This window comes from Camelina sativa, chromosome 5 (genome assembly GCF_030686135.1).
Source record: "Camelina sativa cultivar CO46 ecotype springtype chromosome 5, ASM3068613v1".
Lineage (NCBI taxonomy): Eukaryota > Viridiplantae > Streptophyta > Magnoliopsida > Brassicales > Brassicaceae > Camelina > Camelina sativa.
This window is the reverse complement of record NC_141884.1, coordinates 34,435,497-34,461,905: the sequence shown is the minus strand read 5'-3', so window position 1 is coordinate 34,461,905 and position 26,409 is coordinate 34,435,497. Positions and strand designations below refer to the sequence as shown.

General features: G+C 37.6%; 3 protein-coding genes and 1 long non-coding RNA gene across 8 annotated transcripts; 2 read left to right on the top strand and 2 right to left on the bottom strand.

Moving 5' to 3' along the window:
• Window positions 1-1,728: 1,728 nt before the first annotated feature.
• Window positions 1,729-6,907, top strand: LOC104787724 (protein CROWDED NUCLEI 1). Its single transcript, XM_010513336.3, has 8 exons — window positions 1,729-2,320; window positions 2,604-2,813; window positions 2,903-3,156; window positions 3,284-3,554; window positions 3,642-3,725; window positions 4,061-6,126; window positions 6,231-6,378; window positions 6,483-6,907. Exons 1-8 carry the CDS (start codon window positions 2,141-2,143, stop codon window positions 6,678-6,680), a joined length of 3,411 nt encoding a protein of 1,136 aa, XP_010511638.2. The 5' UTR covers window positions 1,729-2,140; the 3' UTR covers window positions 6,681-6,907.
• A 321-nt stretch (window positions 6,908-7,228) lies between these two features.
• Window positions 7,229-12,698, bottom strand: LOC147944731 (histone acetyltransferase HAC2-like). Of its 3 annotated transcripts, none has more exons than XM_087451055.1 (12): window positions 12,668-12,698; window positions 10,671-12,143; window positions 10,272-10,577; window positions 9,880-10,179; window positions 9,662-9,790; window positions 9,377-9,577; window positions 9,130-9,272; window positions 8,735-9,047; window positions 8,405-8,629; window positions 7,925-8,305; window positions 7,555-7,841; window positions 7,229-7,464 (listed from the first exon to the last, which is right to left on the bottom strand). In XM_087451055.1, exons 2-12 carry the CDS (start codon window positions 12,081-12,083, stop codon window positions 7,419-7,421), a joined length of 3,744 nt encoding a protein of 1,247 aa, XP_087307181.1. In that variant the 5' UTR covers window positions 12,084-12,143; window positions 12,668-12,698; the 3' UTR covers window positions 7,229-7,418. The 3 variants fall into 3 exon arrangements, with proteins under 3 accessions (XP_087307181.1, XP_087307182.1, XP_087307183.1); XM_087451056.1 differs by having other exon boundaries at window positions 12,594-12,696; XM_087451057.1 differs by lacking the exon at window positions 12,668-12,698 and adding an exon at window positions 12,474-12,603.
• Window positions 12,699-13,484: 786 nt separating this feature from the next.
• Window positions 13,485-17,492, bottom strand: LOC104787723 (uncharacterized). 3 transcript variants are annotated; one of them, XM_010513334.3, is made up of 10 exons: window positions 17,102-17,492; window positions 16,185-16,307; window positions 15,722-15,880; window positions 15,502-15,583; window positions 15,305-15,380; window positions 15,041-15,124; window positions 14,817-14,953; window positions 14,437-14,689; window positions 14,282-14,345; window positions 13,485-14,175 (listed from the first exon to the last, which is right to left on the bottom strand). In XM_010513334.3, exons 2-10 carry the CDS (start codon window positions 16,240-16,242, stop codon window positions 13,748-13,750), a joined length of 1,341 nt encoding a protein of 446 aa, XP_010511636.1. In that variant the 5' UTR covers window positions 16,243-16,307; window positions 17,102-17,492; the 3' UTR covers window positions 13,485-13,747. The 3 variants fall into 3 exon arrangements, with proteins under 3 accessions (XP_010511636.1, XP_019101590.1, XP_010511637.1); XM_019246045.2 differs by having other exon boundaries at window positions 16,426-17,139; XM_010513335.3 differs by having other exon boundaries at window positions 16,768-17,139.
• An 872-nt stretch (window positions 17,493-18,364) lies between these two features.
• LOC104787722 (uncharacterized) lies at window positions 18,365-20,006 on the top strand. Its single transcript, XR_768027.2, has 3 exons — window positions 18,365-18,546; window positions 18,674-19,264; window positions 19,406-20,006. It is a non-coding gene; the product is annotated as an uncharacterized LOC104787722 (long non-coding RNA).
• The last annotated feature ends 6,403 nt before the right edge of the window (window positions 20,007-26,409 follow it).

Genomic DNA, 26,409 nt, shown 5'->3' with positions numbered 1-26,409 from the left:
AAATAAATCGAAGATTATTATATGAAATGCAATTCAATTTAGTATTCTAGAAGAGTTAGAAAAAAAAAATGAAAAGGGCAAAACAATCGAACAATTTCGAGATTGTCTTGATGTCGATGAAAACCGCGAACTTCACCGAAACTTCTAGTCTTTACATCCTCGTTTGTTGTTTGGTAAACTTTTGAAATCATATGTTATTAGACCTTTCTCTCGAGGTTTTAAAATCATATGTTATTTGTCGACACTAGTTACGTTGAGCTATACTCAACTAAAATCCAAATATCCGATTAAGAGAAAAACAAAAAGTATTTGAATCTCAATCAAATTTGCTTTTGAGTTTGAGTGGATAAAACTAGAAAAAATTGTATATCAACCGATTAGAAAAAATAAAAATAGAAACAAGGACCACCACCATACCATCTTAAAAACAAAATATGTCATTTCTAATCTAATCTATTTTCGTGTTTTTGAATATTTTTTTAAAAACATATCACCATTTTCCTTAATTAATTGTCTGTTGTGTCTACTGCAAATATTCTTTATAAAATATATACTAATCATATAGTATATCATTAATACGAAGAAGCCAAAAATGAATCCAAAAATAAACAAGACAGAGTTTAAAAGCACAATGTGATGAAAAAAAGAGAACACAAATGATGGGAGCACGTGGAGACAGAACATATGCTTGCGTCCAAACACAACAGCAGCCATATGCACCAACCTGCAACTTAACAGCTCTAAGCCACCTTGGCCTTTCCTCCTTTTTTTTTTTTTGGTTACTTTATTCCTTTATTTTTCCGTATTATCCACATTCCAAATTCAAATTGTACATGTTTTTTCTTTTTCTCATATTTACAATCCAAAATGCTACCTGTTCTTTTTAATCACACCATAATTTACTTCCAAAAGCAAAAGTTACAACAAAGAAAAATATTTAATTTATTAAGATAATTTTGTGATTTGTTCGACAAATTTGTGGATGAGTTGTTAGATTTTAAGTTTGGGAGTGTATTGAAACTATGATTTTGGAGAATTCTATAGGATTTAAAAAATTTGAAATTTTGATAGATTTTAGGGAAATTGATATGATTTATGGTAAAATTCTTTCAAATCCTACCTAAAACCATGAGATTTAGATTTATGTATTTTTAACTAAATAAATCATCTCAAATCCTCCAGAATCCTTAGTTCAAAAAAAAAAAAAAAAATCCTTCAGAATCTTTAAAACTTATTAAAATCTAAATCCACGAATTGTTTTGAATAACAGTGGATTTTAAAGTAGATTTTTAAATCATCAGTTCAATAACAGTGAATTTTAATGGACTTTTTAAAATCCATGATTGAATACATAAGATTTATAAATTTTACATAAATCACTTAAAATGTCAAGTTGAATACACTCCCTCAATATTTGCTTTTTAATATCACATCATCATATAATTTAATTATTATTTTCCACTATACGAACTGTATAAACTATAAAGAAATACAGTAACATTTAACTATGGCAATTCACACGCATACTAATTGCAATTAAACCTAGTCAAGCACTCCTAATTTGTGTGATTTTCTACTTTAAAAGGGTATTTTCGTCTTTAACAAAATCCCACACTTGCACAACGCATAACCGTTGTAATCACCCCAGTAAATACCAAATATACCCTTAAGGAACCTTCGAGCAAATCTTTAAGACGGCGGCCATAAATGTAAATAAAGTTAAAAATTAGGGTCCACTTTTAAAATTTACATATTAAAAAAAAATAAAAAAGGGAAGAACGTGAAACGGATTCGTGCGAGAGCCACACAAAAAAGGTTCCAGCACAGACCAAGAGAGAGAGAGAAGAGAGAGATTTGCTTAAGAGACGTTGTCGGACTTCAAACCAGTTTCGATACCGGAATTTAGGATCTCCGTTCAAATCCGGAGCCATCTTTAGAAGAAGAGGATAAAGCTTCAAACTTTATCCATTAATTGGAGATTTCTCAGAGAGAGAGAGAAAGAGAGAGAGACTGAAGAAGTCGAGAAAAAGTCAAGAGTGTTTCGGATTTTGGGTATCTGGGTTTTTGATTTCTCGAGTTCAATTTCCGAATTAGGTCACAAAGTTAGGGTTTTTTTTTTTTTGGGCAAAATTGGGAAAGGATGACCACGCCTTTGTGGCAACGTTTGTCTACACCAACGAAAGCTAGGAATCCAGATTCGAACGGGTCTAGGCACGGAAAGGGTTTAGACATGGTGACCCCTGTCTCGGGTCGGGTTAGTCAGATCCAATTCGATGATCCAAGAATTTTGCCTGAGAAAATTTCAGAGCTTGAAAAAGAGGTGAGCTTGTTCGCTACTTTTATCTTTTTTGTGTTCAATGGCAATGTTTCCTCTAATTTACTTTGTCGCTTTGCCAATTTAGTTCAAGAATCTTTAAGAATGTGTTATTTCCTCTAATTTACTTTGTCGCTTTGCCAATTTAGTTCAAGAATCTTTAAGAGTGTGTTATATGGAAGTGGGATTTTGGTTAATTGTGAATAGTATTGATTCTTACTGTTTGGATCTTTTGAGTTTACACACAACTAATGTTTGTGTTGTTCTGGTAAAAAAAAAAAAAATACAGCTTTTTGAGTACCAACACAGTATGGGTCTTCTTCTGATTGAGAAAAAGGAGTGGAGTTCCGAATATGAAAAGCTTCAACAGGATTTTGAAGAGGCCAATGAGTGTCTTAAGCGGGAACGTAATGCGCATATGGTTGCTATAGCTGATGTTGAGAAGAGGGAAGAAGGGTTGAGGAAAGCTTTGGGGATTGAGAAGCAATGTTCACATGATGTAAGTTTCTTTATGATTCTTTTTTCGGCCATAAGCATATTTTTAGTTTTAGTACATATGATATGACACTCTTTATTAAACTGTTGCAGCTGGAGAAGGCTCTGCGGGAACTACTCTCTGAAAACGCAGAGATCAAATTTACAGCTGACTCAAAGTTGACTGAGGCAAATGCATTGGTAAGAAGTGTCGAAGAAAAATCTCTTGAAGTTGAGGCAAAGCTGCGTGCTGTTGATGCAAGACTTGCTGAAGTTAGTAGAAAGAGCTCAGAGGTGGAGAGGAAGGCAAAGGAAATGGAAGCTCGAGAAAGTTCTCTTCAAAGGGAGCGATTTTCTTACATTGCTGAGTACGTATTAGACTTCTTTCCTTGTATCTTTTCTGTATGTTGAATCATTTATCTTTGTGTCGTTTCTTTGCTTCTTATTGAGGGCTGACTCACTCAACTTGTTTTTTTTTTCTTTCTAATTTCTCAGACGAGAAGCTGACGAGGCAGCTTTGTCAAAGCAGAGGGAGGACTTGCGTGAATGGGAAAGAAAGTTGCAAGAAGGAGAAGAAAGGGTTGCTAAATCTCAAATGATTGTAAAACAGAGAGAGGATAGGGCAAATGAAAACGATAAGATTATCAAGCAAAAGGGAAAAGAACTAGAAGAGGCACAAAAGAAGATTGATGCTGCTAACCTTGCTGTGAAGAAATTAGAAGATGATATCAGCTTGAGGATAAAAGATCTTGCTTTAAGGGAGCAAGTAAGCAGCTCGTTTTTTCTTGTGGTATTTTTGATTATAACAAGTGTTTTGAAATATTGTTCATTTACATGTTTTCTCTGTATCTAGGAAACTGATGTGTTGAAGAAATCCTTAGAGACAAAAGCACGAGAGCTACAAGCTCTGCAAGAGAAACTGGAAGCCAGAGAAAAGGCAAGCCCTTTCTCCCTCACTATCTCAATTTTTTGTCACCCCCTTCTGTAGATAAAATCTGATGCGACGTATATCCGAGCTTTGATATTTGGTAGAAGAATTTGCCTGCTGACTATAGCCAGAGGGTTATCCTCTTTGTGCAGTTGATTACGTATATTGGGTCCCATTCTGAGCTTAGTTCTTTTGGCAGGAAAATATTCCAATTTCCATCTCAATTTTTCTTATGCGCAATTGTATCACATTTTGAATCATTTTTCGTTTTCTGTATTGGTATTACGTGAATATTACATGTGTGCATTTTGGGTGTTAACTGTTTAATGTTGGCTGGTTGGCAGATGGCAGTTCAGCAACTAATTGATGAACACCAAGCTAAGTTGGATGCAACACAGCGTGAGTTTGAGTTGGAAATGGAGCAGAAAAGAAAATCTGTTGATGACAGCTTGAAGAGCAAGGTTGCAGAAGTGGAAAAGAGGGAGGCCGAGTGGAAGCACATGGAGGAGAAAGTTGTTAAACGTGAACAGGCATTAGACAGGAAACTTGAGAAGCATAAAGAGAAAGAAAAAGAGTTTGATTTAAGACTGAAAGGCATAAATGGCAGAGAGAAAGTCTTGAAAAGCGAGGAGAAGGAATTGGAAACTGAGAAGAAAAAACTGCTTGAGGATAAGGAAATTGTTCTTAGTCGTAAAGCTGAAGTCGAGAAGATAAGGGCTGAAAATGAAGTACAGTTATCAGAAATTCACAAAGAGAAGGAAGGGCTTAGAGTTACTGAGGAGGAGAGGTCTGAGTATCATCGTCTGCAAGCCGAATTAAAAGAGCAAATAGAAAAGTGCAGGTCTCAACAGGAGGTTCTTATTAAGGAGGCTGAGGATCTAAAGACCCAAAGGGAAAGTTTTGAGAAAGAATGGGAAGAACTTGATGAGAGGAAAGCTAAGATTGAGAACGAACTAAAGAACATAACTGATCAGAAGGAAAAATTAGAGAGAGACAGTCACTTGGAAGAAGAAAGGCTTATAAAAGAAAAGCAGGCAGCTTATGAAAACATGCAAAGCGAGCTAGAAGCGCTTGAAGTAGCAAAAGCTTCATTTGCAGAGACTATGGAGCATGAGCGTTCAATGCTCTCCAATAAAGCTGAGAGCGATAGAAGTCAATTGCTTCATGAGATTGAAATGCGTAAAAGGAAACTTGAGTCTGATATGCAGACTAAACTGGAAGAAAGGGAAAGGGAGCTGCAAGCAAAAGAGAAGCTATTTGAGGAAGAGAAGGAGCACAAATTGAACAATATTAACTACCTAAGAGACGTAGCCAGAAGAGAAATGGCGGACATGCAGAATGAAAGAGACAGAATAGAGAAAGAAAAGCTAGAAGTAAATGCTAGTAAAAATTATCTTAAAGAGCAGCAGACAGAAATCCGGAAAGATGTTGATGACCTTGTTGCCTTGACCAAGAAACTGAAGGAACAGAGGGAACAATTCATTAGTGAGAGAAGTCGTTTTCTTTCTTCCATGGAAAGTAACAGGAACTGCAATCCGTGCGGCGAACTTCTTTCTGAGCTCGTACTTCCTGAAATTGATAACGTGGAAATGCCTAATATGTCAAAACTGGCCAATATTCTTGATAACGAAGCACCAAGGCAGGAGGAGATTAGGGATATATCTCCAACTGCTGCTGGCTTAGGATTGCCAGTTGCTGGTGGGACGGTGTCTTGGTTCCGGAAATGTACTTCAAAGATTCTTAAGCTGTCCCCAATAAAAATGGTAGAACCTTCTGTCACTTGGAATTTGGCTGATCAAGAGCCTCAACCTACGGACCAAGCTAACTTGAACAGTGGGCCATCAACTACGCCTCATGCAGCGGCCAATTATTCCTTTGATGTTGAAAAGTCTGAATCTGAAACTGGCACAAAAGAAGTCGAAGTCACCAATGTAAATTCAGACGGTGATCAAAGCAACATCAACAGCAAGGCTCAAGAAGCTGCTGCAGATTCTCTTTCCAATCAAAATGTCGAGGGTCAATCACGCATGAGAGGGAAAGCGAAAGCCAGAACCAGAAGAACACGCTCTGTCAAAGATGTTGTAGGAGAAGCTAAAGCCATATATGGAGAATCTATAAACCTTTCTGAACCCAATGATTCAACAGATAATGTTGACGACTCTGCTAAAGAAATTGATGGAAGCACGGGTGAACCTGGTCGTGCTGATAAAGCAACTTCAATGAACGGACGGAAACGTGGGCGTGTGGGTTCTTTGAGAACTTGTACTACTGAGCAGGATGGTAACGAGAGTGATGGAAAATCAGATAGTGTCACCGGAGGAGCACATCAGCGGAAGAGGCGGCAAAAGGTTGTATCAGAACAGCAAGGAGAAGTGATGGGACAAAGATATAATCTCAGGCGACCTAGAAGGTAATTTCATATCCCAAAAACAGTTGCTGAGGATAATGTGTTGCAGCTGTTTGTTCGTCTCTTTATTCAGGCTGTTTAATAAATGTTTCACTTTGGGTTATTAGGGTAACTGGAGAAACCACACTTAGTAAGAAGAACGAAGAGACTAGTGGAGTGCAACAAGACGAGGTGGTTTACTTTGCTCAAACCACCGCCACAGCATCATTAGACGTTGCTGTTAGTGACAATGGAGTAAGCACAAATGTGGTGCAGGTAATATGCTCTCACAACTTAGCTGGATTTTGTGTTTTTTCACCCCTTCTTTCGATATTCGCTTTCTTGACAAATCTGTGTCTTTCAAATGTCTGTTTCAATAGCATGAAGCCACAGCAGACTCTCAGGATACAGATGCTGGTTCGCCCAAAAGAACATGTGAGAGTGAGGCGATGAGCGAAGAAGATGTGAACAAAACACCCCAAAGGGTTGACTCGGATGGTGAAGATGATGAATCAGATGCAGAACATCCCGGGAAAGCCTCCATTGGTAAGAAGCTTTGGACTTTCCTGACGACGTAGCCCAATCTGGATGTAGTTCCGCCTATGATGATGAAGAGCTAATCTTCTTCTGTTGACAATATTAGTGTTTTGCTTTGTTATCTTTAGCTACGTGTTAATTCTGTTTGGATATTTTCCACCAAAATGTAGTGTTTTCTTTCTAGCTTCAAGAATTCTCAATTCTTTTGGTATGTTTTAGATGATGATTTAATTATTTTTATGAGAGTGGTTCTACTTGTAACAACAAAGTGTTTATCTGATCCTTTGATTATGTGTTTTTGTTTGTGACTTGTGAGAAAACGTTCAAATGAAATGAAAGCCAAGTCCTTTGCTATTTACGGCATCTTACCTATTAAAACGATTTAAGACTCATCACTTCGTCTAGAATAGATGGAAGATTTGCAGTAACTGAGGATCAAGTGAATATGAAAATAGGTAGACTGAAACGAGAATGCAACTTTCTGCATTTAAATAACATATATATATCACAAAAGGAATGATATATATATATATATATATATGTTGACTGACAACAGATGTTATATTACACAAATAGGAAGAAACCTATCAACACCAAACTTATTTTCTCTCTATTGAACACTTCACAAAAATAAACAACAACTGAGTCTGAGCACTCTTGACAACGAATAGTTTTCATCTAAGGACAGGTTTTTAATCAGTACAATTTCTTCTTTAGTCAAGACATTATCATAGCACACCTATGCAATGTACAAATTCGTCCCTTTGACTCACTCCACTTTAGTACTTTACACCATACTTCTCAATCAACAGTTCCTTCATATCTCTGGGAACATGAGAGATACAAAGTTAAAAAGCTGAAGTTGCAGAGAAGATTAACAAGAAAAAGATCATAAACAGAGCAATGGAAAACTACCTGCAGCCTGGTACAGGGCATTTGAGATCTCGGCAATGGTTCGCATGGATCTTTACTATCTGTGACAATCTATCGCAAGTTTTACAACCGCAATTATTACAAGAAACTCCCATCTCTTTGGTTTTGTATCGGCAAATATTACAAGAAACTCCCATCTTTTGGATTTTGCATCGTTCATTGTGACTGAACAATGCTTGAACTTCTCTGCATTTCGGGTATGAGCACGACTTAGAGGCTTTGGGTTGGCACAGAGATGCGTGCTGCAATGCTTTCAGTATCTCAAGAACCTAGGAGAGAGAGAGAGAGTAACAAGTTGGTAAACAAGTCAAAAGTAAAAAACCAAAAGAAACAGATTTGCTTACGGTTTTACCATTACGGTTTTAGGGGGGACTCCATTATTATATGAAGCGAGTGTTGGGAAAATATGAAGATGACTAACGGTTTCTTTATCGGTATAACATCCAGTGCAAGCTCGGAAATCCGGACAGAGCAAACAAGGCAAGTAGATACTTGTCGAAACATCTTTCTTGCAGTCCGTGCAGGTGAGACCGCTAGAGTTTTGAGAGTGATGATGAAGCTTAGTTGAGGTGTGAAGATTGTGGAGTATCATCATCGAAGAATGCTTAGCATGTCGAAGCGTGTGAAAAATGTAATTATTCTTTTGAGAAATAGCTAAGAACGCTTGTCTGCTATCGAACATTTCGTTTTCTTGAATGATATCATTATCCACAGTTGTGACATTCACCTGTTTCTGTGGAAGTAAAAAAAAACCAAACCTAACGTTAGTACAAAATTTTAACCAAACAAGAGAATCGTTATATGATTTAAAAAAGGGTAAGTAATAAATAACCTTTGAGAGAGGATGCTTTTTTTCTTTGTTATTGGCATTATCATATATGTGTTCACCAGGAAGCTCTTGTTTTGAATCATAGCAGCTTTCACACAGTTGAAGATTCTTGCACTTGCCGCAATACCATCTCAATCCCGATACTATGGCTTTCAAACAACGCGTGCATGAATAGTTTAATTCTACCACCATCAAATCCTCCTTATTATTGAGTACTTTCTTTTCAAGCTACACAAAAAAAAAAAAACCAGAATTGTTAAAAGATTAATTAAACATGCCTAAAGTTACTAAAACAAGAAGAAAGATTCAAAACGTTAAAAACATTATATATACCTTTTCCATCAGGAGAATGTTTTTGCAATCATCAGAATCAACATAATCACAAGTCGTACTTTTGTAGCTCTTTATTTTTCTTCGAGTAAGCGATTTCAACATATGGTGCAAATCGTTATTGCCTTGTTTCTCGATTTCTTGAAGGATAAGCTCAGCACTATTGGACCACAAAGATCCTTCAAAGTAAGGCAACCGCGCAGCTGTCATATCGCAGGTAGATTGATCCTCTCTCGAAACGAAGAACCGGTCATACAAGTTTGTAGTCTTCACAACCACCTTCTGCTCAACTGCTTTTTCAAGCATTGACGTATACCTGACAATAATGTTGTTTATGTCAAAATACAATTTCCTCACAATGACGAAACCAGGAATCAAGTGGTGAAAAGAGAACTTACCATTGGCGAAGCTTCTTAGTGTTGGGGGTTTGCTGAGTCTTAGGATGAGAGTACATAATGTAGTCTACTCCTGTTTCGGGTGGACATGCCCATATATAACTCGTTGTGAAACCCCGCATCTTACAGAACTCAAGATATCCAATCTATCAAAGAGAGATAAACATGTAAATGTCAATAATATATAGTTAGGTTTTTAATTAAGCATTTAAAGCACAGATGATGACTTAAAAAAGAGATTATTAATTACCAAGATTTCATGATAAACGAAAGTTCTCAGAGCTTCTCCTGCGAATGTGAGTCTCTCGGGTCTAAAGTACTTGACCGAATCGAGATATACGATGTATGTGCTGCGTTGGTTAGGCTGGCTACATTCTGATCCAAACTCTTGGACAAACAATGCAAAGATGCATATATCAACTCCTTCCACTTTCTGAAACAATAGAATAACCTGAAACATATCAAAAACATTAATGACAATATCTAAGGTTTTAAAAATACATAATCAAAAACGTTAATATATTCAATATCTCACCTTTGATCTGTAAGGGAACTCAGTAGGATAGTTTTTTCTATGGAGCAAATCGGCTAAGGGTTTGTTGACGGTTGAGATTTTGTCAGCGGAATACACAACTCTGAGAGTAAGGCCCTCTGGTTTAGATACCTTGTAAAGAAAAATGTAACAAGTTTGAGTTATAAAGAAATAAGAAACTGAAACTCAAAATGACAGAAATTAACCACATCAATTCTTACATTCTTAACGTTCTTCCCTGTAGCCTTTGCGGTTTCGCATCTCTCTTCCTTAAGGCGCTTGGCTAGCCTTTGCTCTAGAAAGAAGCTGAGGATGGTTTCAGGCAAATCTTTTGCTCCCAAATTAGTATTGTCATCGACTGGCATGTCGTTGTTGTTGTTGTTGTTGTTGTTGTTACTTTTACGCTCCTCTAGTAAACATATGGGACAAATATACTCTCTGGTCTCGTCTTTGTCCTTGTCCTTATTGTAGAGACCACAAACTTGATGTTGCCATTTGTAACAAGATCCACACTGAACCCACTGCTCAAATAACAAGTAATTAGTAATAATATTTCAATGAAATAAATGAGAGATTATTTAAGACAGAGAGAGAGAGGGATAAAGTTTTTAACCTGCTCGAAAGCTTGGTTTTTAAGGTTATTACATTCAAGCATATTGGCTTTTGAGATAGTGATTCCAGATGTTAACTTGAACTTGTTTGAACAGACAGTTCGACAAGGACTGCAGAAGTTAAGTTGCGCATCCTTTATCTCTTCTTCCCCGGGGGTGTAATAGACAGCGTCGTCTTTGATGCGACGGTTGCATCTTAAGCAGTATATTGGCGGTGGTGGTAACGGGAGTCTGCCATTGCCACACAACTGACATAATTCCTTATCTTCATCCTCATCATCCTCCTCCTCGAGGGCACACATTGTGCTCTGTGGAACAAAACAAATTAAGAACTAAACAAATTTTTAGAGATACACAAAACAAAAAAAGCATAAATCAATGATAAGGCTCAAATAAGTTACCTGACTAATAATAGTTTGCTCCGGAAGATTCATTATATGCAACTTTATCTCTTCATCTGTGAAATGTTCGATCAGTGAGACACCTCTCTTGTTACGCTTTTGCATAGACGTCGTGTCAGCTTCGACCTCAGACTTGGTCCCTTCATCACATTTCATTGGCTCTGCACAATCTCCCATCTTCTCATGGTTCAGAAGCACTATGTCAGTGTCAGCTTCGACCTCAGACTTGGTCCCTTCATCACAATTCATCGGCTCGGCACCAACTCCACTCTTCTCATGGTTCAGAAGCACTATGTCAGTGTCAGCTTCGACCTCAGACTCGGTCCCATCATCACATTTCATCGGCTCTACACCAACTCCCATCTTCTCATGGTTCAAAGACACTGTGACAGTGTCAGCATTGACCTCAGACTTGGTCCCTTCATTACAATTCATTGGCTCAACAGTATCCAAATTCTCATGGTTCAAAGACACTGTGTCAGTGTCAGCATTAACTTCAGGCATGGTCCCTTCAGCACATTTCATCGGCTCAACAACATTAACCTGAGACTTGGTCCCTATCGGCTCAACATTATCAGCACCAAGAGAGACTGTGTCAATTTCAGCATTAACCACATACGTGGTACCTTCATCACGTCTCATCGGCTCTGCACCAACTCCCAACTTCTCATGGTTCAGAAGCACTGTGTCAGTGTCAGCTTCAACCTCAGACTTGGTCCCTTTATCACATCTCATCTCCTCAACAATATCCACACCAAGTCCCATCTTTTGATGGTTCATGGACATTGTGTCAGTGCCAGCAATAACCTCAGACTTGGCCCCTTCATCACATCTCATCGGCTCAACAGTAACCGCACCAACTCCGAGCTCCTCATGGTTCAGAGACATTGTACCAGTGTAGTCAGCATTAACCTCAGACGTGGTCCCTTCATCAAATCTCACCGGCTCAACAATAACCACAGCAGTTCCTAGCTCCTCATGGTTCAGAGGCCTCCTTTCCTCGATCTCAACCATTTCTTTGTTGGGGGAAAACAGATCCTCGAAAGTAGAAACACGTACTAACTTTTTCACTAGCTTCACACGTTTGCTAGTATCCAAAGGAGGATTGTGCATCACATCTTGCTTCGTTACGCCATAAGGTCCAGGAGGGTAAGCCGAGCGGGGAAAGGGCTCAAGATCAGGAAGCCTAAACGAATCACCAGGACCAGACCTCCGCCGCTTTCGCAGTTCGTTTCCGCTTTGATCTGGCTGAGCTTTTCTCGTTCCAAGATACTGGACGTCATCATCATGATCAGATGCAACAACAGTACCACTCGGCTCTCCTAGACTACTCAACCAGTTACGAATGAGCTCATCGTAATTCTCTGAGTCATCACCAGGTTCATCATTCTCAGGAAACCTAGGCATCATCATCAAGCTCGTTTTCCTTTTACACAATGGCTGCTGCAGCTTCGTCCAGATTACGTATATTCCCTACACAATTCAATCAACATGTCAGGATCATGCAATACTGTCACTACGTACAACCATAAACGAACAACGAAAAATATTGATAATATTATAGCTTGTTGCACAAGGTATACACTAAGTGTAATTGGATTAAAGAGTCTTACAATGAAAAAAATCAACAGATCAACCTGAATCTAATCAAAATACTCGATTCCATAATTAAAGCTTATAGATAAATATAAAAGTGCGATCCCCAAAGCAAAACCTTCAATTAATGTCGGATTTATGCTTAAGATTATGCTACGAAATCACCCCATTAAAAAAAATAAAACCCATAATTTTGGAGTTTTTAACCTGGACAGCAAAATCCTAATCAGCTGCGTCAGCTACAATTCAACGACGGATCATCAAGAAAATTCACGAATTGATCGAAGAAGAACACAAAAACAAGACCTAAACAGAGTAAACAAGTACCGAAGAAGACAAAAGAGAAATAAGTTGAAAGAGAGAAGAAAAAGCCTCTGACTTCGTCTGGTCTACGTTGTTACCTTAATTAGGGTTTTGGAAATTTACGATTACAATTTAGGATTTGTTTAGTAGATATATATAGCAAAAGAAAAGATTTCTATGTAATAATTTAATTAGTCAGAGATTTTATTCTTTTGTAATAATGATATTAAAAAAACGAAGCTTTTATACTCTTTTAGGACTTTAAAAGAAAAAAAGAAAAAAAAAATTTATATCTATATAAAAAAATTTCTTTGTTATAGATCTCGATGTTTCGTCGTTATTTATAAAATAAACTTTTTTTTTAATTTGTAATTGAAAAAAAAATCTTAAGAATTAATTAGTAGATATGATTTGTAAGAAATACTTTTGATAAAGTTTGAATAAAGAAACTAAAAATTACTAGACTTCCAAAATATTTTTTTGAAGCTTATTCAATGTTTAGCAAAATATTTTATTTAATAAATTCTCACAAACTTTTGTTTTGACCGCAATTACCACAAACTTATCCTCCACTACACTCGATGTTGAATAGAAATGTGTTTCTTTATTAGTAATAAAAAAAGAACAAAATCTTACAAATTTTTGGAAACCAAATTAATTAAAATGAATTGTGATGAAGACTGTTGAAATGTTTGAATGAAATTACAAAAATTATTAGATTTCCAAATCATTTGTTTTTTTTAAAAGTTTATTCAGTAAATTACAAAGGTATTGAGTGGAAGTGTTAATGTCATTATGGAGTTAGGACAAGAAGGTCCAAACGAACTTAATTACTTATAGATTGTTAATGATTGTCGGAACGAACTAGATTCACTGAGATATTCTATATTTTAGTAGAAACAAAACAAAACAAAACACAACAAAACAAAAAGGCATACACATTGATGGACATGTTACAACACCAAACTAGCATAACCATTTTAAGGCCACGGACATAGCTTTTGGTTCGAACAAACATTGTGCGGGTAGCTCTTAACTAATGGATCACTTCGAGCAAAATTTGGATACTGATGCTAAAACTTAATCCCTAAACAACACCATTACATCCCACACTCACTAATTAATACATCTTCTGCTGCTAGATCTAAATGGATCACTACTAGTACTAGCCTCCCTCACTACTTGAAATTTGGATCATACAAAGAGTAATAATAGCTCTTAACTCTTTCGGATTCCGATAGTTCGGATCCTGGGCTTCTTAGTCCTGAAACGAACCCGTGATCATATCTAACGCCATACCTTGGAGGATAGCTCGAAGACAGTGCAACACCTGGAGGGCCTGTCTGGTCTCTATAGTCCTGTGGTCGACGGTGATCATGATAATAACTATGTGCTGTGTTATTCCTCTGTTCCCATAGCCACGAATCTGCGTTTTCTGGAATGGGTGCGTTAATCCCGGGAAACCCAACTGTCATTATCTTTCTTGGCTCTTGAGGGTTTGCTTTTTCCAAGATTTCACCGTCCTCCATCTTAACTTCTTCCTCTTCTTCTTTAGTCTCTTCCTCACCAAATATAGTGATTCCCGAGAGATGATCTTCTTCTACAGCTAAGAAGACATAAACAAAAAGCAGATACAACCAACTCATGAACAAAGATGCCTCTGATATGATGATGATGATGTATGATGATGACGGGAGATTAGGAAAGTTTACCAAAATATCCTGGTGGATATCCAATCTCTCGCATTCTGTGAAGCCATGGAGGAGGGTCGAGTTCCTGGACAAGACAAGAATCACGTAGTCAGGAAACTTATTCTCTTTGGTTTAATTCCAAATACAAGACAAGTCAAGAAAGGCTGAAAAATTACCTTTAGACCGAGAAGCTGACGTGTCTCTGCATCAAGTGACCCGGGCTTCAAGCCATCATATTTACCAACTTGAGGGCTCTCATAATATCGGGACGGTAGACGGGATCCAGGATTCTGATTTCTTTTGCTTTTATGTTGCCTCCGAGCATTACTAACTGCTAATCGATCAAAAGGCTTTGGACATTCTCTCAAGGAATGACTGTATGCGCCGCAATTGAAGCAGCGTGGAGGGTCATCAATAATCTCCAAGCCTCTAGAAACAATTAAAACAACAAAATAAAATAAACGAATGCACAAGATAGATACTAGAGTATCAATAGCACATTCACTCACATTCACTGTCACAAGTAAAACGAAATAAGAAATAAGGATTTGTTTACCCTTCCAAGTTATTTGAACCACCGGCTGAATCTAAACCAATTGTAAATCCACGGTTATAAAGAGGGGTGGTGCTACTTTCCACAGGAACTAACTTCTTCGAAGAATTGTCACCAGTTTGGTAGTCAAACCAAAATGACTGCACAAGCAATAATGTATCTATCTATCAGTAAGGATTGCATCAATCCTCAAGCTTTAATATGCTCGAAAAGACATTTTCACTTACTACAGATGATGTCTTTTGCAATCCCACACGCAAAGCAGGAAAATATGTCTCATCACCAGATTCTAGTACTTGTTGTTCTTGATCCTGATCATATAACATGAGATAGTCAGCAAACAATTGTCCATATCATTTCTTACACAGTTGCTAAATTTCATTTCCAATTATTCTTTCAATAACTTGAAACTGATTGACTTTTGCAAACAAAAAAAAAATCACTATATTGGCTATAAAAATCACTTTGAAGACCTCAAAAATCATAACTACCTCAGACAAAGAATTTTGTTCTGCCTCCCATTCTGACCATTGCTGTAATAAACTTTCCAGCTTCTGCTTACTAGCTCTGAAAGATGCAGGAAACAAGAATAAAAACAAGTAAGAATTATATAATGACAGCAACGTTTGAGCATTCAAATGTTAAAAATTTACTTGTGGTCGAGTTAAGAGTCTTCTTTTCACCTAACCTTGTTAAGTGTTTATAAGTAACATGGACTGAAGGTTGCTGTTCGTCGAAGGTTGTTCTGGATCTTTTAACACCAGATTTAGCTGACACATGTAATTATGGAAAACAAAGAAAGAATACATAATGACATGCATTCAAATCTCAGAGCATAGGATGATGATAGAAGCATGTTCCATCCTAAAGTGAACTATACTCCAACATAAAAAGATAAATAAGGATACAACTAACATCCACTTTCACGGTTTCAACACTCACATTGACAGCATCCTTAACCTCCACTGTCGATGTTTCCCCTGAAAACTGGCCAGACACATTTCTGAAATCATCTTCCGTTAGGTCCATGTCTTCCTCCATGTCTATATACATTTCCCCATCCACAGCTGATAAATTTAAGAATAACAAATAGAGTTAAAGCTCTTTCTTATTCAAATTAAAACGACCACACAAATAACTCCTTGGAAAATCTGATTAACAAAGCTCAAAGCTTTTTCCTTAGTTGTAAACCGATAAGCTCTCTCTAACTTGAGTCTCACAAACTCGACCTCATCCTTATTTATACTTAAAACGTAAAAGTAAAACACTCAAAGAAAGGGAAATAGAGAAATGGAAACTAGATAAAACTTCCAAAATCAGTAAACACAAAGAAAACATATATCAACATAAGAATGGATCTCAGGGGATCACCAGAAGAACTGAGGTCATCTTTGTGACCTTCCAAACCAGAGCCGCTAGAAGCTGCCATTTTTATATAAAACGTAAACAATTATCTCCTAAAAAAGTTTCACAAATCATCCACCAAAGATAACCCTGCAAAACAAAAACAAACACTAATAAGCAAACCAAAAGTTCACAATTCCAAAAACCCAAAACAACATTCATAATCCAAAAGTACAGCTAATGTAATTGTTAGGAATAATCAAGAGACCTATTCTCAGTCTAAGAAAATCTAGCTTCATCGAGCTAATCAATTCAATCACAGCTCGTATTGCTTCCTCCAAAACCCAATTGACAATAAAAAACGAAAACTTGAAGAAACAAGAACCAAAAGTGTCTCACTTTAAAACCCTTTGTCATTCCTATTCAACCAAAACTGTGAAAAAAAAACATTAGAGTTGTAGAGTTTGCAAGAATCTGTGAATCAAAAGTGTTCTGTCCACACCAAGAATCTCCCCCAATATCCTCAATTCGATACGTTCAGCACAGACTAACTGAGATATGTCCAATATCTAAAGCTATGAAATTGAAGGGAATATGAAACGACACGAACCTCACAAAAGAGAAGAACACAACTCGTTTAAATAAAATCCAGCTTCATTGAGCTAATCAATTCAATCACACAGCTCATATTGCTTCTCCAAAAACCCAATTGACAATAAAAATCAAAACTTTAAGCAACAAGCATCAAAAGTGTCTCACTTTAAAACCCTTCTCAATCAAATTATGAAAAAAAGAAGCATTTAGGGTTGAAGAGTTTACAAGTTCACACCAAGAAAGCGTATAGTATTAGAGAGTAAACGAGAAATACCCAATTACATAAAACTTGAAAAAATTGAAAAGGGAATATGAAACGACTCGAAGAAGAGAGAGAACAAAGTCTTAACCTTTATTAACGGGAAACAATAATTAGATCTCTGTGTGTGGGATTCAAAAGAAGAGGCTTTTCTTTTTATTTGTCCGCTCAAGAACAATGACAACAAAATCATCCAATGCGACCAAGTTCACCGTAACTATTGTATTACCCAATTGAACCACGCATAACTTAACTTTTGGTTTTGAGGTGCACGCTTAACTTTTGGTTTTTAGGTTTTATCAGCAAATCTGCCCGAAACAATAATCAAAAGTGTTAATTAGGTATAATATATTGCCAAAATTTTAATTTAAAATAGGTAAAAAGAAAAGAAAAAAAGGCACAAAAACTCTAGTTAATGGGTGATGATAGTATTTTGCGGTTAATTTTTATAAATAAAAGAGAGTGAACATAAACTCGACTATGCTTAGTATTTTGCCTTCAGATCTTCTTAGAGTATGAATGGTTGCAGCAGTTGGGGCGGACAAATCTATTTATAGATTAAACCACTTTTTATTTATCATTCATTAAGTATATTCCGCAATAATGCGGTCCAAAGGAAACATAAACAAAACTGCAGTGGATCAACTGTGAACCGCTTTTGCTTACAAATAGAGTTAGACCGCAGCGGTTCGTTGTCAGAACAGTCTGAACCACAGTGGTTCGTTGTCAGAACGGTCTGATCCGCAGACGGATTTGTCCATCCTGACCGCAGTTACCATTCAAACCCTTAAATATTTGGCTTTTCATCTTAATGTGTTTTCTTGAGACAAAAACATGATCATGATAATGATAATCTTCAAAAGGACAAAATAAGGTTTTTTTCTAAATGGTTTCCACTGCCAAGTTAAACAACTTGATTTGTTGAAGAACTAGGATGTTTATGGGAAGATGAAAAATGTGTTTAGTTTTAGGTCTGGTCTTTTAAGTAATTTTTTGGTTGATTTAAAAATGGTATAGTAAATAAATATGAGTTTTTAAAACGAGATTTGACTGCTTGAATAGCTAATGTGGACGACAACTCATTCTCAATTGGAAAATTTGGCAAAGCATAAACGAAAAAAAATATATCTCTATATAATTAAAAAGAGGAGTACGTTTGAGAAAATGTCCGAAATCCTCTTCCTATTTACTGAAATTGCCATTCAATTTTAAAAGAAGGAATAGCTTTATTGAAATTAAAAAGGATAAAATAGTCAGAAAAAAACAAAATTGATTACCCGACCCGTTTTGTATAAGATCCGCGCGTTTTACCATACCCGTTTTAAAAGGACGCGGATCCTGTTCTTTCTTCTTCCAAAAGAGAATTTAAATTTGACCTAATATTATTATTTGTTCATCTCCCCTCTCGATCGCCACCCACAGAAGAAAAGAAAAGGAGGAAGAAGAAGATGTCTCCGATGATGAAGAAGAATAAGATGTCCCCGAAGTTAATTGGATTTGGATTTCAAGGGAAAGAAGCTAGCTTATGGAGATTATGTAAGTTGTTGTGTGAATGTTTTGTGAAATGTTGAAGTGTGAGAATGATGCAAATAAGGATTATGTAAGACAGCAAGAATGCGTTTCTTTGGTGCATCTTGTTTACTTGTGATTTTTTTTTTTTCAGGTTGATGCCGCTTTCGACCGCTTCAGAATCAGAAACTGGTCCAGCAATTAGACCTGCAGAAGAAACAACTGTACGATGTTGAAACCGCGGGTTCAAACCAAGATCTCAGACCGCGGGTCCAGCAATTAGACCGTTCCTTTTCTGTCTTTGTAGAACGACTAATTGGATGTTTAACTCAAGAGGGTCAATGGTGTTATTTCTGCTTCTTGACGATTTAGTTGGTTGATTGATATGATATTGCTTGGAGTTCGTGACGGGAACTATAAGAAACCCAACAGACAAGTCTACAAAGCTAATTACTTTGAGAAATTGCAGGTGTTGGTTTTCTAAGTTATATATCAAAGGTTTTGGTGAATGAATTTTCAGATTTTGGTTTGAGTATAAATTTTCTGATTTATAATTGCAGGTTTTGGTAAACTAATTTGCAGCTTTTGATTTTTTTTGAGTTATACATTGCAGGTTTTTGGCCAACAAAATTGCAAATTTTTGGTTTGATAAATTGCAGGATCGACAAAGAGGAATCGATTATGAAACAGTTCATATGTTATTGACATGTTTGACATGAAGCAGAAAATAAAAAGAATGGGCAAGGTTAGTCTAATTTCAGCCAAGTATATTGTTACAATTTTATGGGCTGAAGTATATGAACATATGAGTCCCCCTTTTTTTTATTATCTGTACAATTAAGTATGCTCAAGTATATGAAGGTGAAATGGCTCTACAATCTTGCAGTGATCTCCTTGGAGCTGAAGCTTTTCTGGTTGTGACTATCGCTGGTTTGTCTACGGAGGTGAAATCAGGACAGGTCTCAGGTTCCACGGTGGGAGCATGAGTTGTTTCGTGAGTAAACGCAACCAGGTCTCTCAGTTTAGTTTGTGGCTGTGAAACTGCAGGCTTCTGCAAAATGCAATGTTCAGTTACAGGATGGGAAGGCACAGAGTGGACAAGAGTAGCTTTGCGCGTCTCTGCTCTTAACTCAGTTTGTGATAGAGATGTTGCAGGTTCAGGTAGAGGAAGAGAAGGCACAAAGTGGACGGGAGCAGCTATGCGTGTCTCCGTTCTTAGCCCCGCTTGTGATTGAGAAGTTGCAGGCTTCTGCAAAACGAAATGTTCAGGTAATGGAAGAGAAGACAACACTGTGTGAAGAGGCGTCAATATCCGCTTCTTCTTAAACGGGTCATGTAATTTGTGTTTTCTTCAAATAAACCATTGGTGATGATGATATGAGACAAATTTGGAGTGACTTTTACGGGACTTTACGTCTCTGTTCGGCTGATTTTTCTTTTGCCCCAGCACAAAATATAATAAATAATATTACATTTAATCTTATAAATTAGATGGTTATAACATGTAACTTAGGATATTTAATCTTATAACATGCCCCCAGTTCAATCTTCTGTGTCAAGAGTGTCCTTTTTAACCAGTATATTGATTCGTTTGGTTCTTTTGTAAAGATCATGACTACTATAAGTCTATAACATGTATCTTAGGGGGTTAGAATATGGTGGAGTCTTTTGGTAATTGTACAGATAGTGGCTTCTCAAAAGCCGAGGCTTTCCACAAGCCATCTAACCCTTTCAATCCTTAGTCAATATTAATCCACACAAAAAAAAAAAAACATGTAAGCAATGTCACCGTAAATTGTTGTTGGCTGTAGCTAGATCATATTAAATTGTTTTACACTAAATTAAACTATATTTAAATATTAATATTTTTATTTAAACTTACAAGTATTATGATACACAAATTAAATTATAAGTACTATTGTTAAATAACAAGTATTATGATTCAATCTTAGACAAAAATTATTAAGTGTTGAAATAAGTCAAAAATAAAAATTATTAAGTGTTGAAATAAGTCAAAAATATGGTTTCCAAAAATAGTGTACTTAGATAATCTTTTATAAACATGTCATTTAATTTAATTTTTTATCTTATACTTAATCGAATCTTGATCAAAAGATCTCCTTTTTAAAAACGGGTCATGTACTTTGTGTTTTTGTTTTGCAAAGCATTAGGATTTTACATAATTAATAAATTTAATTGGTTATCACTTTTGAAAATATAATATCATTACTTTTTCTATTGTAATGGTTTTCAGGATATATTAAACGTAAATGAGATTAAATAACAAAATATATGATCATCTTTTATTTTCTAAAATATAGTATAACATTGAAATCATAAGTTATGTTTTAAACAAAAAAGTTTTGTTTAGACTTATTAATTAAAGTAAAGTGTTAAACAAAAAAGTTTTGTACCGCGATGGATCGCATGTTAATTAGTATCCACATTTAGACTCATTAATTAAAGTAAAGTGTGTTGGACGGATACGATTGCGGGTCTAAATATTTCAATAAAAATAAATATATTTTATATATACTACCGTAGGATAATTTCTGTGGGAGTTGAAAAACTTTAAATCTGTTGCGGAACAGGTCTAGCATGACTGGTATGAACTATTTGTTGGGATTTAAGCGGAAGAGATGTGAAGAGAGAACGGCGAAGAGAATGAAGATAGAATAAAATCCCATAAGTTACTTTTACAAAGGTTTACAAAGGATATAAATACAAAGAAAACTAGGACTACACCTTTACAATAAATCACATAGGGAATAAGGAAGGAGAATTAGTCCTTCCCAAGATTGAACTCGTCCTCTAAATGTTTTCTTAAATGCACCGCCCAAGACTTTATTTCCTCACCTCTTCTAACGGCTATAAAGAGATTTCGAACCTTCTCATGGATGTCCACATAGAGATATGGGCAATGTGATCATGGTCAATACTCCCCCTCAAGATTAGCCAAAGAAGACGGCTAAGCTTGGAACTCGCATAAGATCACCTCATTAAAAACCTCAACATAGAAAACCACATGGGACAAAACTATGTTAAAGAAAAGAGTATGATCTCCACGGGTTAGAGGAGTTTCTCACGGATGAGTCGGATCAACAAGTCCAAGCTTGCTAGAAATGTAATCGTAAATCTGAGGGCTAGTGGCTTTGGTGAAGATGTCCGCCAATTGGTCTTTGCTTGGAGTGTAACACGGCAAGACAACACCTTCTTCAATCTTTTCTCGTACCTTATGACAATCAACCTCAATGTGTTTAGTCCTTTCATGGAAGACCGAGTTGGTTGCTATGTATATTGCTGCCTTATTGTCACAATGCATGGTGATTGGTTGATCAGACTCCACTCCAAGATCCTTGAGGAGGCCTTTGAGCCATGTTAGCTCGTTGGTTAGCTTCTTCATAGCCCTATATTCCGACTCGGCACTAGATTGGGACACAACTTTCTGTTTCTTTGACTTCCAGGTTACCAGGTTCCCTCCAACAAACGTACAATACCCTGTTGTAGATCTCCTATCCGTTGTATCACCAGCGTAGTCTGCATCACAGTAGCCGACGAGCTTCGTGTTGTTGTTCTTTCCCATCCAAATACCTTGCCCCGGACTCCCCTTGAGATAACATAGAATCCGCTCGAGCGTTCAATCAAAGTTCGTTGGAGCTTTCATGTGTTGACTAACTTGGTTCACAGCATAGCAAATGTCCGGCCTTGTAATCGTGAGATAGATAAGCTTGCCCACCAGTCTTCGATAGCGTCCCACATCTTCGTATGGTTGGTGCGACTTGGGAACCGGAGCACCAGGTGTTGGCTTCTCCCCCTTTCGCTTGACCTGATAGCCCTCTTCAAGTGGCGTGGACACTGGCTTGGCACCTATCTTACCTGTCTCATGTAAAAGATCAAGAGTATACTTCCTTTGAGAAAGAAACAAACCCTCCGGAGAGCGAGAAATTTCTATCCCAAGGAAGTATTTGAGTTCACCCAAATCCTTAATATCAAAGGTAGAGTTAAGAAGAGCCTTAGTAGCACAAATACCATCCCTATCATCACCGGTGATAATAATGTCATCGACATAAACAAGAACGACGACACGACCACTGGTAGTGTGGAGGGTGAACAGCGTATGATCAGCTTCAGAGCGCTTGAATCCATTCGTCCGTAGTGTAGAATTGAGTTTATGATACCACGCCCTCGGAGATTGCTTGAGACCGTAGATCGCCTTGTGGAGCCTGAGGACCTTTCCCGGAGCAACAATATGTTCTAATCCCGGTGGAGGATGCATGTAAACCTCCTCACTCAGCTCCCCCTGAAGAAACGCGTTCTTGACATCCATTTGGCAGAGCTCCCAAGAGAGGTTAGTGGCCAAGGATAATATTACTCGAACTGTGTGGAGCTTAGCCACCGGTGCAAAGGTATCCGTATAGTCAAGACCATAGGTTTGAGTAAAGCTGCGTGCCACCAGTCGAGCTTTGTAGCGCTCTATCTCACCAGTGCTAAGATATTTGATAGTGAACACCCACTTTGAGCTGACAGCCTTTTTACCCTTTGGGAGATCGGCCTCATCCCAAGTTTTGTTCCGGATCATAGCTGTTGTTTCATCGTCCACCGCATCAAGCCACTCCTTATATTGCTTAGCTTCGTCGAAGGTTTGAGGGACAAAATGAGCATCCAGCTTACCGAGGAAGGCAGCATGAGAAGAGGGAATAAGGTCAAGCGACCAAACGGCCTGAATAGGGTGAGCAACAACCTGATTGTTGTAGTAAACCCTCTTGTCTTTCCATGTAGACGGATGAGATCGGATCCGGTTACTGCGCCGGAGCAAGGGTTGAGTAACCGGCTGATCAAGAGTCTCTTCTCTATCGGTGCTCTCTGTTTGTTGTTCGACATGATTGGACTCAGTAGACATTTCCATAGTTGAAGGAGCAATGGGTTCAGAAACTTGTTCCAATGATGGATTTGCAATAGGCGAGCGCACATCCGGCCTATCTTCGGATTGGATTGAAGATGATGGTAAAGGATCAGCATTGATGTTCTGTGCGCCAAGTGGTGTTGGTTTAGTGATGCCGAGATGGTCAAGAAGAAACCGCAAGTTATCTGCCCGGTCAGTAGTAGATTGAGATAAGTCTTTCAAACCCTCCCAATCCTTTTTGTCGTAGTAACCTTGTTGTTCAAGAAACTTGACATCACGCGAGACCAGAGTACGACCATTGATCGGATCATAACACTTGTACCCCTTCTGGCTTGTTGAGTAGCCGATAAACATGCTTCTAGTGCTTTTGGCCTCAAGTTTATTCCTTTGTTCTCCTGGTACTAATACAAAACAAACGCACCCAAACACACGTAAGGGGTCAAGAGAAGGTTTAATTTTGTTGAGTACCTCATAGGGCGATGAGTCACTCAAGACTTTTGTCGGTGTTCGATTTATCAAGTAGCATGCCGTCATGACCGCATCACCCCAAAAACGCTTAGGGACATTCAAATGAAACATCATCGACCGAGCCACCTCCATTAAGTGTCGATTCTTCCGCTCGGCCACTCCACTTTGTTGAGACGTATAAGGACAACTGGTCTGTTGAAGGATTCCGTGCTTAGCTAGGTGCTCTTTGAATTTGTGGCTTGTATATTCTCCTCCATTCCGATCTGAGCACCTTTATCTTTGCATTAAACTGATTAGTAACATGTTTTTCAAAATTGACAAAGGCATCATAAACTTTATCTTTAGAAGGTAACAAGGTTAGCCAAGTATATTTAGATTTCTCATCAATAAAGGTCACAAAATACTTGTTGTTATCCCTAGAAAGACAAGGAGATGTCCAAACATCAGAATGCACTAAATCAAAGCAATGTTCATAAACGGTACTTGATTTGGGAAAAACAGTTTTGCAATGTTTACCAAGAATACAAGACTCACAAGAGGAGTTATCAAATGAAACATTAGGCACCATTAATTCAAAAGCACGAGAATGAGGATGGCCTAGTCTAGCATGCCATACATCACTTAAATTATTACTAAGATTCGAAGCAAAAGAAAACGAATTAGAAGGAAATGAAGCTTTCTCGAGGAAATAAAGATCTCCTCTACCATCTCCTTCTCCAAGAACCTTTCCACTCTCAATATCCTGAAAATGTACACTGTTAGGTCCAAAAATCGCATAACAATTCAAATCCTTAGTAGCTTTCTTTACTGATAACAGATTCGAGGTAAAGGAAGGCATAAAGAAAGCTTTAGAACTTTTATCAAATAACTTCAGTTCTCCTATTCCTTTAACCGGTACTCTATCTCCATTAGCAATGATAACATTACCTAGAGCCGGTTTTATGTTGTGTATAAGACTAGGGTTACTAATCATATGATGAGAAGCACCCGAGTCTACAACAATAGAGGTACTAGGTTTTGAAGCAAAGAAATTGATACCGGAGTCCTTTAGAGCGGCAATGGATTTGATGAGGGCCTCTAGATCCGACTTCCTCACCACCTCTCCATAGGCTGCCGTCATAGCTGCCTCATCTCCCTGCCTCGACGAACTGGTTCCTTTGTCGCTAGCCGCTTCCTTTGAGAGGTTAGCCTTGAACTTGGTCGGTTTGAGATGAGGATGAAGAATCCAGCATTTGTCTTTCATGTGTCCACGCTTCTTGCAATGGTCACAGATCAACACCTTCCTCTCTTCATGCCTATACACTCCTTTGTTAGCCGTAGCAAGCTCCCCCTTACTACTAAACAAGTCATGAGATCCTTGTTCCTTTTGAATCTGAGAACAAATGTCTTCAAAGGAAGGAAGCTTCTCGGCTCTAAGAATATGTTTCAAGAGGTCATTGAAGGAGGGATTCAGGGTGAGAAGAAGTCCAAAGACCTTGTCTTGCTCCTTTCTTTCAGTCAGAACCGCCGGATCAAGAGTACTTGGCCGCAACATATCAAGTTCAGACCATAGAGCTCTAAACTTACCGAGATGTTTAGTAAACTCCAAATCCTCTTGATGGAGCTCATTAATGGCCTTTTTGACCTCAAACACTCGAGTCAGGTTAGAGATGTTACCATAGACACTTTTGAGCGTTTCCCAAAGCTCCTTGGCCGTTTCACAATAAGAATAGGCTTCAAGGATTGATGTATCGAGGGAGTTTTGGAGAACGGATAGGACAACTTGGTCTTCTTGGAACCACTTAGCCTTCCTCTCGCTCTCTTCCTCTACTTCCGCCTCGGAAGACCCTTCATCTTCTCCTTTGAGGTTCCGCTTTGGAACATAGTCAGTTTCGACATGACTCCAAAGACCACGACCTCCAAGGGCAGTTCTTGTGGTTGTAGTCCACAGTAGGTAGTTTGTTCCCTTAAGAACAATTGGCGTAACAATAGGTTTGGTAGTGTCCATGATCAAGAAGAATAGAGAGAAAAAGAAAAAAACCGAGATCGAAGAGAATAGAAGAGAATTAAGAGTAAAAGAGAATAAGAATAGGAAAAGAGAATCAAAGATCGAAGAACTGCTCTGATACCATGTTGGGATTTAAGCGGAAGAGATGTGAAGAGAGAACGGCGAAGAGAATGAAGATAGAATAAAATCCCATAAGTTACTTTTACAAAGGTTTACAAAGGATATAAATACAAAGAGAACTAGGACTACACCCTTTACAATAAATCACATAGGGAATAAGGAAGGAGAATTAGTCCTTCCTAAGATTGAACTCGTCCTCTAAATGTTTTCTTAAATGCACCGCCCAAGACTTTATTTCCTCACCTCTTCTAACGGCTATAAAGAGATTTCGAACCTTCTCATGGACGTCCACATAGAGATATGGGCAATGTGATCATGGTCAATACTATTAAACCAACACTAAAACTTTCAACTTATTTCTTATATTGTATTTTTATTATATGAACTACAAAATATGCCAATGCGTCAAAAA

Bases quoted from the DNA above. Each gene is read 5' to 3' on its own strand.
- LOC104787724 (XM_010513336.3), top strand. From the start codon at position 2,141: ATGACCACGCCTTTGTGGCAACGTTTGTCTACACCAACGAAAGCTAGG. The intron at 3,555-3,641 runs GTAAGCAGCTCG...CTCTGTATCTAG, and splicing joins ATCTTGCTTTAAGGGAGCAA to GAAACTGATGTGTTGAAGAA. The intron at 3,726-4,060 runs GCAAGCCCTTTC...GCTGGTTGGCAG, and splicing joins AACTGGAAGCCAGAGAAAAG to ATGGCAGTTCAGCAACTAAT.
- LOC147944731 (XM_087451055.1), bottom strand. From the start codon at position 12,083: ATGATGATGCCTAGGTTTCCTGAGAATGATGAACCTGGTGATGACTCA. The intron at 9,048-9,129 runs GTAAGTTCTCTT...CATTATTGTCAG, and splicing joins ACTAAGAAGCTTCGCCAATG to GTATACGTCAATGCTTGAAA. The intron at 7,842-7,924 runs GTAAAACCGTAA...TCTCTCTCCTAG, and splicing joins TCCCCCCTAAAACCGTAATG to GTTCTTGAGATACTGAAAGC.
- LOC104787723 (XM_010513334.3), bottom strand. From the start codon at position 16,242: ATGGCAGCTTCTAGCGGCTCTGGTTTGGAAGGTCACAAAGATGACCTC. The intron at 15,125-15,304 runs GTAGTTATGATT...TTATATGATCAG, and splicing joins AACAAAATTCTTTGTCTGAG to GATCAAGAACAACAAGTACT. The intron at 14,346-14,436 runs GTAATTTTTCAG...TGTCTTGTCCAG, and splicing joins GTCAGCTTCTCGGTCTAAAG to GAACTCGACCCTCCTCCATG.